Below are 12975 nucleotides of genomic sequence, written 5' to 3'. Positions count from 1 at the left end.
CAGCGCGTTCTTCTTTGATTTACAATTTTGACTTCTAATGATTCACTTCTTGCTAGAGAGCCCCCTGGTGGTTGAAGAAAAATCCACAGAAAAGCCGAACCGGGCTACAATCCGCATGGTTCAAAGTTTAGGAAAAAAGTAGCAGCTTATAGTCCAGAAAATACGGTACCGTARGTGAAATTGAATAATTTCCACGCCACACCTGACGATCACTCACGGCACAACAGTGGTTGAAAAACACTGGACTAAATCTTCAAAGGACTGTCTGAGGTCATTCCAAACAGCTGACCAGTCTTTTCTACTGCAATTTGAATAATTTCACAGTTCATGTTTTAACATTTTCTCCAGGTTAACAGGTTGTGGAAGGAAGGAGGGGGCTGGAACTACAGAGCAGGAACGAAAAGATTAGGGCTCACCTCCAGTCTGGTGCGATCTACATCTCTGGGAAGCTTCACTTTCACTTTATGTGTCACTGCTAGTATTTCATAGGGGTAGATCTGGAATAGAAAAAGGGTTGAGAGAGATTTGTCAGTGAGTAGTATTAGGAAACTTATGCAATCAGCTAATTTAATCATAAAGCGAGAATATCTCTTACCTTGTAATCTAAACAGGAGAGAAGGGAGAGAAACATATTAAATGACAAATTATGATGCTAGAGACTTGAGAAGTCTCTCCTTGGCAGATACACTAAAGACTGTATGGATATACACATAAAAACAGAACATCACCTCTCCATGATCTCACCTTTGGTCACCAGAGTACAGAGCAGTTATGGCATAATTACTTTGAAAAAGTAACTTTAATTAGATTACTGATTATTTCTTGGGAAAGTAACTTAGTTAGATTACTGACTACTTGATTTGGAAAGTAACTAAGTTACATTTAAAGTAACTTTTTTAGTTATTTTCAGCAGCTGCTAACAACAACGCTCCGCCACCTGTGAAAATTACATTGATCTTTGCCAATACTTAAGTGTAAGTTATTTTATAATGGTAACATCAACAATGTGTCTCCACTTATAAGGTTGAACTGAAGGGGAGATTATTTCATGGTTTCAACAGAACAAAAAAACTTTAGTAATTTGTGCATGTTTTTGTGTGTTCCACTATTCTCCACTAAACTCTAAATGGGATTTTAGACCTCCCAGCCCTCCCTGCCCCAGCCTCCAGATTCTGCGTTACGGCCCTGTGTTTGCCGTCACATCACAGCGCACAGAGCTGCTGCTGCAGCTCCACAACTCAGACGGCTCCTGCACAGACTTGTGACATTTATCTAAAATTAATGATTATAATGGAGTTTAGTTGCACAACTTTATGAACACGTTCATTCGTGTCTCCTTTCGTGTTTATTGCTCTGTTCATAATAGTCTCGATGTTTGCAGTTTGTTGTAGCGGAACCCATTCACAGCAAATATATCAACCTGACATTACCAAAAACACAGCGGGACAGATCATCCGGGAAATGATGGACAGGGAGAGTCTGACTTTAGTGACTAATTAGAGCTCAGACAAATTCTGGGGTTTATGTCTGTTTATTTCCAAGCCCAGATAAGCAACTTCACGTTCAAAAACAGCCCAAAAGCGCAACCTGCGAATCATTAAATTTGTTAGCGACTTTAGAAAAAAACAAGCCAGAAGCCGCTTATAATAATCCGACTTGGCAAACGAAACTCAAAATAGTTCCTGTTTTTCCAACAACAAAATGCACATCTCCATCTTCCCTCCAATGTTTATGTTTATGCTGCTGCACAGAAATGGCGATCACTCCCCAAGACGCACAAAGGAAATAAAAATAAATTACAAAAGAAAATAGTAACACACAGTAACGCAAAGTGATTTCGATAAGTAACTGTCATCTGACTACTGGATTTGAAATGGCAACGTGTTAGATTACTCGTTACTGAGAAAAGTGGTCCTGGTAGAGAGGGTCTCTATGCTCGTTCCGGTGAGTTGCTAGGTAACCACTCCCCTCTGTCTCCCCTGCACCTTTCTGCCTGTCTGTGAGGAGAACCAGGTGGACTCAATCTTCAACCTCCTAGCAATCAGAGTGCAGCTACTCTTGGTGTGACTGACTTGTCAGTCCTGGTTTGAGAGCATGAGATGCAAACAGTGCTGGAGCATTTAAACTCAGAACTGTGAAAGTTTCAACAAGCTGTGAAAGACGGCTGGTGAGGCTCAATGCTGCTGCTCATGCTGGATTGTTTGTTGTGTTAAGTTGTTTAGTCTTGTTGAGGTCAAGTTACTAGGTTGAAAAAAAGAATAAAAGGAAGGAAAATACACTTTATTGTTTATTGGTTAAAGTAGAAAGAAAAAGGAAATGTTGGTTGTAATGTTTGTGAGGGTATTTAACAAATATTGATAAAAATGCTTATTTATTGCTGTTGAATTTACTATAAAATATTTGCTATTTATAATTTTTGAAATAATTGGTTTGAAGGGGTAGAGATCTGATTTTCACAATGTATTTACCCTGTTAATTTCAGGATGTAATGTTTGTTTCTTTAGAGGTTTTTCACCTATGGGCTATTGAGATTTGAGCTACGTGGACCATCATGAAAAATAAAGACGAGTCAATGAAATGAAAGTCTCTTTGAGTGAAATCCAGTTCAAAGATCACGGTGGAAACGATCCCTTTCAAGTGGGGATCACACAGTAAACCAAACCGGAAGAAACTTGACAATGTTAATGGAATCAAAGATTCATAATTATTGGGAAGCAGATATGTTTGTATGTTAATCCATGAAACCTGATACAGCTGATGGTATAACAGAGTTTCACAGGTAAAGTGAAACGTCCCTTGAACATTTCAACATTTTGTCCTGATATAGAAACAAACCTTTGTGTATTTTATTGGGATTTATGTGACAAACACATAGTGCCGAATTGTCAGGTGGAAGGAGAAAGAGACAGTTTTCTGTTCTAAAAAGAAAAATGTGAAAAGTGTTTATTTGTAATGAGTCAATACTTTTCAGAATTTCTTTTGACTGAAGGTCTTTTGGGGGTTGTCTCTGCTTTGAACAAACCCCAGCAATTTTAATGTGCTCCTCACAACTCTTTTTACCAGAATAGTCTTATCATAAGATTGGTTAGCTACAGTGTCGTAAAACGGCAGGAGATAGGTCTTTGATCCTCAAGACTATCTGTTACTTTCCCGACCCAACATTTATCAGGATCGAAGCTGTCCTCATTAGCATCAAACACAACCTCCTTTTATTAAAAAAGATAAATGTGTTGAGCTCCATAGAATCCTCGGAGTATAACAATTAAATCTTCACAGCTATAGATGACGACCTGCTGTTACAAGAGCTGCTGATCAGAACCTAGAAAAGGCAGCCAGGATCAAATGTTAAACAGTCTCGACAGACTCCCTCCACTCTGTATTTTCTACTGCAATTTGAATAATTTCACAGTTCAACAGCTCAAGCTCACACTGTTTATAGTTTTCTCATCTTGCCAGAGTTTTCAGTTGCATTTAGCACAAAGACATGGATATGTGTTGATGTAAACAGGGCCGGCCCAAGCCTCCATGGGGCCCCAAGCTGAATTTGGTTTTGGGGCCCTCTAGTTTTGCTAACAATGTGGGCTGGCTGCTATCAGGAGTCCGATCATTAGATCATTCACACACTTATTGCATCTCTGGCAGTGCTGTTTACATTATATACATATATAATAGGATTTGGTTGATAAATCATTTATTGGCCAACTGATTTATCAACCAGTTGATTTCTGGGCACCGATTTCCTTAATTTTGGGGGATCGTAATTGGCCAATAAGCCCATTTTATCCCCTAATCTTATCTTCGTCAGCAAAAGTTTAAAAATCAGTCTCTGTCCTCTTGTGCTCTACAGTGAGAGGTTTGACTGACAGACCGGCCCACCAGGTCAGATTTGCACGTTTGCAGTTAAGATTATTCACCCCACTGTTGCCAACTCAGTGACTTTCTTGCTATATTTAGCAACATTTCAGACAAAAGAAAATTGGTATCGGCCAAAATCAAAATAAGTCAGAGTTTCACAGGTACTCTGTCTGAAACTCTGACTGATTTCAGACAGAGTTTGAAATCAGACAAACTCCCTGGTTACCTGACTGGTAACCAGGGATCGGCCAGAAAACTGCAATCGGTGCAGCCCTACACACATATTCATGACATTCTTTGATTAAAATAAATTTCTCTTAACCATTACTCCAATAGCTAAAACTTTAATTTATACAGGTCAGTCTTTTTTCAACTTAGACATTGATGTAAAAATAATGTTTGTTTTAGCCACAAAATGCTTCTGCTCAGCAGCAAACAACAGATCCCCAACTACAGCTGCTGCTCATCGATGTAGCAGCTATGTAGCCTCACGTAAAAACATTTTGCTAGACAATGTCAAACATTGAGAAGTTTTAATTATTGTTAACGTTATCAAACACGCTGCTTTGAAGCCAAAAATACCTCAGAAATATACAGAGCCAACCATGAGAATCAACTCGTCTAAAGTTTAGACTCAGTTTCACACAAACACAAAGACCCTAGCATAAATGTTTGGCTGTTGAACTGGACCGTTCAAGGTCGCTATCAAGCTAATTTTCTATCAGCAGCTTTACAAATCTTTTACATTTGCATCACATTACATTACCAAGGCACATTAAAACAAAGCTTTATCTTGGCTTGTTTCTAGTCTTTCTTTCTTTTCTCCCTCCCTGAAGGATAAGTCCTTTTTTGAGACATTGTTTTGCTAACTTAACTTCTGACCAGAGCTTTGGACGTTTGGATGCTCTCCTCGTTGCAGGGCAGCTCATGTTACCGGGGAAGCGTGCAGTACCTACCGCGGCCACCAGGGGGACCCCGAGAGCAATTTTTTTTTCTTTTTATTGATAAAATAATTTCTACATACATTATCAAATATACATTATTTAAAAACAAGTAACTTCACAGTGAAATAGTGTGTTTGTGATATATTATGACATAGAAATTATTGCAAAAAAAAAAAAAATCAGCTCCACTGAGGCGGCCCCTTAGTGGTCTTAGGGCCCTAAGCGACTGCTTATGCCTTGGGCCGGCCCTGGATGTAAACCTAAACCATTCTATGGTACCGCTGGCTGCTTGCTTAAGAGGATCGGTCACCGATCATAATCGGCCGATTTCCGTGAAAAAGTGTATGATCGGTGATCGCCGATCACGGTCTCTTGTTACCGATCACCAAAAAGATCACATTTATCTCACTTCGCAGCCTGTGTGTGCAGCTCATCTCCTCTTTCCTTGACGCTGCTCAAGCGCGCAGCAACAAATCCTGTCGTGTGAAACTTTAACGCTCTGAGTGAATTAGGAAGTTTGCGCATTGCGGCGAAACATTACATCGGGAGTGAAGCATGTCAAAAGGCATCAAGAACAAATCTAATATGGCATTTAAAAAACAAACACTTGACGGAGTTTGGCTCGAGGCTCAATGCAGGAGAAAAAGGACATCCGGAGCGGCCAGACAGCAGGTAAAGCAGAGCACAGCCACCAATACTCACCAGGATTAGCATCACGGTCAGAAAGCTAAACAAATAACCCAAAAAATAATTCAAGTTTTCGAGCTGGCAGTGGAAGATGCTGGTTCTGCTCTCGCTCTTGGACCAGTGTGACCTCTCACACTGCTTAAAGCTGCAGCATGTAACATAAACAACAAAAAATTCACATATTAAAACTTTTGCTATGTCCAAACATGAGATAATTTATTAAAAAAAAATAAATAAATAATCAACCTCCTCCTGTGTTCAGCAGAATTACTCAATTATGTCAGAACCAGCCAATCAGAACCAGCATTAATCAGCTAGCCGTGCTCTCAGGAAGTTTGGATTTTGTAACTTATGATTGTTTATTTTGATGCAACCTCCATTTGATTTTGAATGAATGTTTCCCTCTTTTACTAGACATTATTTGATATAAGTGTTATGAGATTTATTTGACTCGTATAATTTAGGGTTCAGAGAACCTTACTGTTAAATGTTGTTTAACTGGTTGCAGGTTTATCAGTTGTTCTTTTGACTGAGTAGCTGCTCTATTGTGCCTGCAAGTATGTTGCATATTTACGTTAACTAGGATGCCCAACTAGGGTGTAACTTCCAGAAGGGTGCCCAAAGTTCAACATCATGTGTTGAAGTTTTGGTTATTGACTGCTAAGTGGGTAAAACGCGCAATGCAGCAATTCCATTGCCTCTCCACCTGTGATGCAGTGCAGCAAGTGACATATTCTTTACCCAGAATGCATCGCTAAACAGTAAACAGTGTATCCCATGTGCTTTCAGACCAAAGCTCTACTGTGGTCAACTAGGCAAAATCTGCAACAGAATTAGTGTTAGTGATACTCAATAGCTATAAAGCTGAAGTCATGAATACAATGCCTGTTCCAAACAATCACTTCCTGAAGCACAAACTGTAGAAGTAGGTATGGAATAACACAATTGACCCTGTTGAGGGTCATGTGATCCACTCTGAGGGATATCAACATGGTTGAATTTAGCGCTTTAATATTAGCTCTAGCTTCCACTAAATAGGTACCATGTTGGTATAGCGCTTTAGCTTTAGCATTAGCATAACTAATGTTTATGATGAGTGCTTAATGATTAGTGCAACAACATTTTTAGTTGGCAGTACCCACCATTGATAATGTGTGTATGAACACCTGATATTTTTGTTTCCCAAAGACCAGTTGTAACAGTGCAAATAAGGTTGTTTCACAGTGGAGTAGCTGACTACTCTGGATATTGTTCATTGTATCCATCAGAAAAACAGCCTTAGGGATGAAACTGAGTCTGTGGTGCTCTGTAAGGCCGACCTGCAGGCAGAAATCTAAACAGTTTGTATTAAAGTAAGTGGAGCAGATTGATGCTCCAGAAGACAGGAACTGAAGCTAAGGTGATATTTAGTCTCACCTCTCATGCCTCCCCAGCTGTGGGAGTCAGGGTCCACGTCATCCTCCACCATATCAGCAGCCTGTCGGAATATACACATTAAACAGAAACTCCCATCATTAACTTAGGTCTTTTCCACCAAAGAGCTTCCAGTTCTTAACCACAAATGGTTCTTAACTGACTCCATAAAATAATCTGTTTCCTTTTCCATGGACTGAGAGCCAAGTTGGAGCCACCTCACAATAAACCTTGATCTGTCACCTGAATACCAATAAAATACATTGACGCTTGTGGCTGTGATGTAAGCGTAGGTTAGAGCCTTCTGACTCTGGCAATGTGCCATAACTACAAAGGAATAACTACAAATCTTATAGTTATGCCACTCACAGTAGTATAAATGAAGACTGAAGCCACAAGAATCCCTTCATAGAGCTCCAAGTTAAACAATTTATTTGAGTTTTTCTTCGGATAGAAACTGGCAAAGGTAAAATCCACACTACAGGATAATACATAGCCAATATATTTTTATATATTTGCAATTCTGCCAACAGATGCAAGTTTGAACCATTCTGGAAACAATGATTTCTACTCAGCCTGTTTATTATTCCATTTATGAGTCAGTGTAGCACATGAATATTAGATTATTTAAATCTTTCAGGGATTTTATATCAGCAACAAACAAAACTCGTTGTGCCAACAGTTTAAACTGATTTTATCCATCACTTGGGTATTTATAATAAGCTGTTTAATCAAAAACTGGTTGCTCACCTTATAGATGCCATTCCTTCCATAGCCGGGTAATGATGCAGATTTATTGTAGGGGAAATCTACAGAGGTGTCAAGATTTTTATTTTATTTATTTATTTCATTTTTTCGCACTTTTGAATGATTCAACATCAAGCTGGAGTTGTAAATAGTTTCTCACTTGGCTGAGACGTGTCCATGGGGAGACTGCATGTGGATTTACAGGGATTCAGGTCTTCTGGAGCTATCTCACCGTCAGTCTCACTTTTCAAGATTATCCAACTTGTTCTCTATAGAAGGAAATCAAAGGTCGGAGAAAACAGAAAAAGGACAGAATGATTGACATTAGTGATGGAGGATGGCAAGATAGTTAGATAATTAGTTTATTGAGCTTGAAATCAGATTTGCAAATTCAAAATAAGTGTCCACACAGACCCACCTTACTATCATCACCCTCCTGCCAGGATGTTCTAGAAGCTGTAAAATAGTCAAATGTTACAGCATGTCACAATCAGTGTGCTGGATCACCTTACTCTGAGTTAACCTGTCCTCCAGGGTGAGTCCAAGTCAAACCTGGAGCATAACACCTTCACCTGCAGATTTAGCTTTGCTACATGTACAGTAAAAAGGTGAGGGTCATATACAATGTAATCCACTCCTATGTATTATAGACTAACACTGGATTTGAAGAACCGCAAAGAAAACTATTGGTGTGTTTAGGTAGGCATACATCAAAGCAGGGCAACAACAAACCTAGTTACTTGGGAACTTTGATTGTATTCCTATTATGAGGATGAATAATGCTTCAACCACATTACATGTATGCAATAGATAGTTGTCTTTGATCTGTCTTTTGTTACATGACAACTGGGCCATATGCCAGGGAATCATTCCTTACAATATCTAATGGTATGATGTCACCCAAGCTGTTTTTAGATGATAAACTCTCTATTGGTCCACCAATTATTCTTCAGCAAAAAATAGAGGAAAGTGAGCCATCTTACAAACTTTCTTACAAACTTCCCTGTTTTTAAAAAACAGGGAAGTTTTCTAGAAAGCACTAAAGCTATGGAAAATAAAAAAAAAACTAATTCAGCACATTTACTCATTTGTTAAAAAGCAAACAGGTTAACAGTCTTAGGAAGATTATGAAATATGGCTACATTTACGAAAACTTCACAAGTCTAATGAAAATTACATATGTATGTTTATGGGACAAAAACAACCCTGAAGACATGGTGAACATGAGTGAGACAACACACCAATGTCAACATCCAAAGTTATTCTAAGTGTACACACACTGCTACAGCATCACCACTAACCCAACAGATGCACTGGTGAGATGAATGCCAACATGCATGACTGAGGTGAAAGACGGAGCCTCCTGCTAAATCAGCTGCAGTCCAACAGCTTTTCTTCACAAATCAATATTTTTTCAATAAACAGCTTAAACTGAGTCAGATTAGATGAAGTACACCTACGAACACCAGTTCATAAATCTTGTAATAGTTTTTCAGTCAGATTTAACTCTGGACCTTGACTAGACCATTCTAAAACATGCACTTTGATCTGAACCGTCCCACTGTGGATCCAGTTGTATGTTCAGAGTTGTTAAACATTCACCCCAGTCTCAGGTTTTCAACATTTAAATGATGTTCTGTTTCATTCCAAGACAATGATTTATGGATTTTCATTATCTCAAAGCTGTAACCATCAAAATTACAACAAAGGCTTACCATATTTTATTCTGTGTGTGAGATAATTTTACACATGGAGATGTACACAGCTAATTGTCAACTGTGACTAGTGGAGGTTGACTTGACTTCATATTGACTAAATTGTTATAAGCAAATGTATTGTCAGTATTCTTTGGTTTAACTTTAAAAAAAAAGTTAAATCAAAGAAATCATGGTACCATGTATCATGAAAATGTAAAATCAACAGTTTACATTTTCCTATTTCTTCAAATACAATGCGTGGAATACAGTGCAGGAAGATCCATAAACTACCAAAATTGTAAGCCGAAGAAACCAGAGGAACAGAACTCGGGGCAAAAACCAAGATGACTAACATGCAACACATTGTGCAGAGACCAGACCAGAGAATTAAGTGTTAAAGGCGAGGTTGACTGTACCAAGCTGTTTGTAGATGGGGGGTTTTCTATAGATATTATCTTTGACCGTAGCCTCTGAAGATGGATACAGAGCAGAGAAAATGGAGGAAGCCAACATGGGTGGGAGAAAGGAAGAAGGGAAAAGAGAGAATGGAGAAAAAGAATCATGAGTTAGCATTATATTGAAGAATGAACATACTGGGGATGGTATAGCTTGCTTCAGCACAGCACATTTTGTAATTTCAGTTGTAGCACAACAAGAGCATTGGGTTTTTAATAGTTTACATGCAACAAAATAAAGATATAAATATTCATTGGTCTGTATTATGAATGAATATAATATGCAGGGTTTCCCCCAGTGTGTTATAGGCCTGGTGGCCGCCATACTTTACTAGCCCCACTGCCAGGTTAGGCCTTTCTTGTTTATGTTTTTAGGAAAATAATAATTAAAAAAATAAATAGATCGCTTTTTTTTTAAAAGCCAGGTTGCAAGAATCTCTGTTTCACTGGAGGAGCAAATTTATTCCTAAAAGATAAGTTTAGAAATTATAAATATATCTTCTAGTGTTTATAGTTTATGCACCAATCACACCGCTGGCGCCTCTGAGCGTTGCCTGGCGCGCTGCAGCAGCTGCATGTCTTAAGTTAGCCTTAGCATGGATCACGTGCACCTCCTTTCGCTCAAACTGGTCACAGGCTGACCTGTATGGATATTTACATCAACCCCCTGTGAGGAATTATGTTTCTTTTCAGAGGTCTTGCTCAAGGTAGGAGTTTAAGCCCCACTGTGTAAGCTCTGGTTGTGCATCTCAACGTGAATCGCAGGGATAACTTGTAGTCATTCTCTCAGAGATGCGCATTAAGGAGCAGTGAGAATGATTTATCTTTGTGAACAAAGAATTATATGCGGACTTTACAGCTTAACACGCTACTCAGCGCCCAGCTCTGTATGCGCTGATAAAATGTACCTATTCCCGGTTGGTCGGAGCTTTAATGGTTAACAAACCAGCGCTAACCTCATCAGGTTCAGGTCGGTAAGGAGATTTCGCGCTTACCTCACAGTCATGCATCACGCTGGTTTTATATTATTTTATTATTATTTTTAGTACTATTTTTCGGTTACACGATGTATCAAACTATATCAAATGCTTTGTCCACATAGCCAGAGTTAATGTGTGAGACTGCACGGAAATTTGAGAAACTCGTCCCATAAACCTGACCAACCAAAATAGTTTCTGTGTCCCCTTGTTTAAAACTCAACAGACATGGAAGAGCTACTAAAGGCACATTAGCAGCATTTAATTAAATCTCCCATTTGTTGCCCATCTCTGCACGCAGTGCAGAGGATTGAACTCATACAGGGCCGCTCCAAGGCTGTATGAGGCCTGGTACAGAATTTGACTTAGGGGCCTCTCTTTCTGCTAAAACCACCAGCTCCTCTAAACAGCTTCTGTGTTAGATTTAATCTGAGAGAGGGGGAATATTTTAATTAGCCAACCTAAAAAGCAATAAGTTTATTAATTTGTATTTGTGCACAAACATATCTCAAAGATTAAACTCATAGCATCAGATTGTTTCTATGGTAACAAAACAATCTATGAATATTGTTCTTTGAACTTTTACAAAATAAACTTGCCAGCTCCTTAAAATCTTACATTTAAACTATTTAAAATCTTTCAATTTATGAATGCTGCATTGATCATTTTGATTTCTCCCTTTCAGGGTTTGCACCCTATCGACACACACACACACAGGAGTTGCTCCTCCGCTTCCAGCTCTTAAGAGTTCCAGAGGCTTCACAAAGTTCCTTCACATCACCAACACATCCTTTGAGGAACCCTTCATTGGCCCTGATGACATTTCACCTAAGATAAAATTTGACTGTTATTCTAACTCAAAGGTTAGACTCATGGGTCACACTCCTACATTTTTGGGCAACATACCCCATTCATATTGTAAATCTGTGCTTGTTCTCTGCATTCTGTATGCTAATAATGCTTCTCTTAATTATTCTCAACGGGGAGGGGAATCTAAACCCGCACCCTTTTTATTCCTAGCACTTGAACCCGGGTTGGGATTCAAATCCCAATTGTTGTTTATGTTCCATAAGCAACTCTAAATAGGTGGGTTGTAAGTCGAGATTTAAAGGCACTCGGTGATTCAGCTGTTTTACAGTTTTCTGGAAGTTTGTTTCAAATTTGTGGTGGATAGAAGCTGAATGCTGCTTCATTCATGATAAGTTCCAGCTCTGTGGATATTCCCTATACCTGGCTCTCCCAGTAAATTGGGCCAGTAGGTGTGCGCCAGCTACAGCAAAACACTCTTATGTTGTTAGCTCTGTAGAAATTCATGAACAATGCCGACGAATCCACAGGTCACCTACAGACCCACATGACCCATGCTGACACTGTTGCACATTAATGCCACAAAAGTAAGATAGGTTACAATAAAACAACATGGGTGTCATTTTTTTGTCTGGTTTGTTTAAAATGTTTAAGCTAGCAAACAGCATGGAATCAGAAGTAGAAATGTATAATTTACAATCCAAATGAGAATCTTTTAAGAAATAAATTGAGAACGTGGTGCTGTGGTGGCATAGGGGTAAAGCGCATCCCACATATGGAGGACTTAGTCCTTGACGAGGCCGTCACAGGTTTGAGTACCGGCCTGATGACCTTTGCTGCATGTCTTTCTGCTCTCTTATTACCCACTTTTCTGTCAATTCACTATCAAATAAAGGCCACAAGAGCCAATAAAACATGTAAAAAAAAGAAGTAATAAAAGTAATACCTGTGTAGCAGTATTGCATATCTGTATCACTTAAGTAGGGTAGGAAGACACAATGCCAAATAACCCTCTAGCATTGGGCTACTACACACTTTAAAAGTATTGACCATTTGCAACTATGTCACTTAATCATTGAAGACGCTATGATGGATGTCGGAAGTGAGAGACTGCAACTTACGTACACAACATAAACTGCACCATTGCTACATAACTCACACTACACTATGAAGTCTGTAATAATATACGTCCTCTCACTCCGCGATGCCAAATGCTTGAAATTGAAAGTGAAACTGACAGCTTGTTCTACATTGTAACATCACATTGAATTTCCATCCATCCATCCATCCATCCATTTTCTTCCACTTATCCGGGGTCGGTTCACGGGGGCAGCAGCTTCAGAAGGGAGGCCCAGACTTCCCTCTCCCCAGCCACTTCTTCCAGCTCCTCCGG

The 12975-nt window shown here is 39.1% G+C and overlaps 1 protein-coding gene across 13 annotated transcripts in view; it reads right to left on the bottom strand.

The window, feature by feature from the left end:
- Nucleotides 1-12975, bottom strand: part of ablim2 (actin binding LIM protein family, member 2) — a 145872-nt gene that overhangs the window by 5394 nt on the left and 127503 nt on the right. For 11 of the 13 annotated variants that reach the window (XM_008434833.2, XM_008434832.2, XM_008434836.2 and 8 more), the window contains 7 exons: nt 9760-9813; nt 8065-8102; nt 7807-7915; nt 7650-7708; nt 6903-6963; nt 596-603; nt 417-497 (listed from right to left, as the gene is read on the bottom strand). In XM_008434833.2, coding sequence (XP_008433055.1) covers nt 417-497; nt 596-603; nt 6903-6963; nt 7650-7708; nt 7807-7915; nt 8065-8102; nt 9760-9813 — 410 coding nt within the window. Of the gene's footprint in view, nt 1-416; nt 498-595; nt 604-4563; nt 5632-6902; nt 6964-7649; nt 7709-7806; nt 7916-8064; nt 8103-9759; nt 9814-12975 lie in introns of those variants that run through there. The other 2 variants (XM_008434835.2, XM_017310474.1) reach the window with 2 other exon arrangements.

Source organism: Poecilia reticulata, linkage group LG18 (assembly GCF_000633615.1).
Source record: "Poecilia reticulata strain Guanapo linkage group LG18, Guppy_female_1.0+MT, whole genome shotgun sequence".
In the NCBI taxonomy this organism is placed as follows: domain Eukaryota; kingdom Metazoa; phylum Chordata; class Actinopteri; order Cyprinodontiformes; family Poeciliidae; genus Poecilia; species Poecilia reticulata.
Note: the sequence above shows the minus strand (reverse complement) of the source record. Positions and strands in the feature narration are given on the sequence as shown.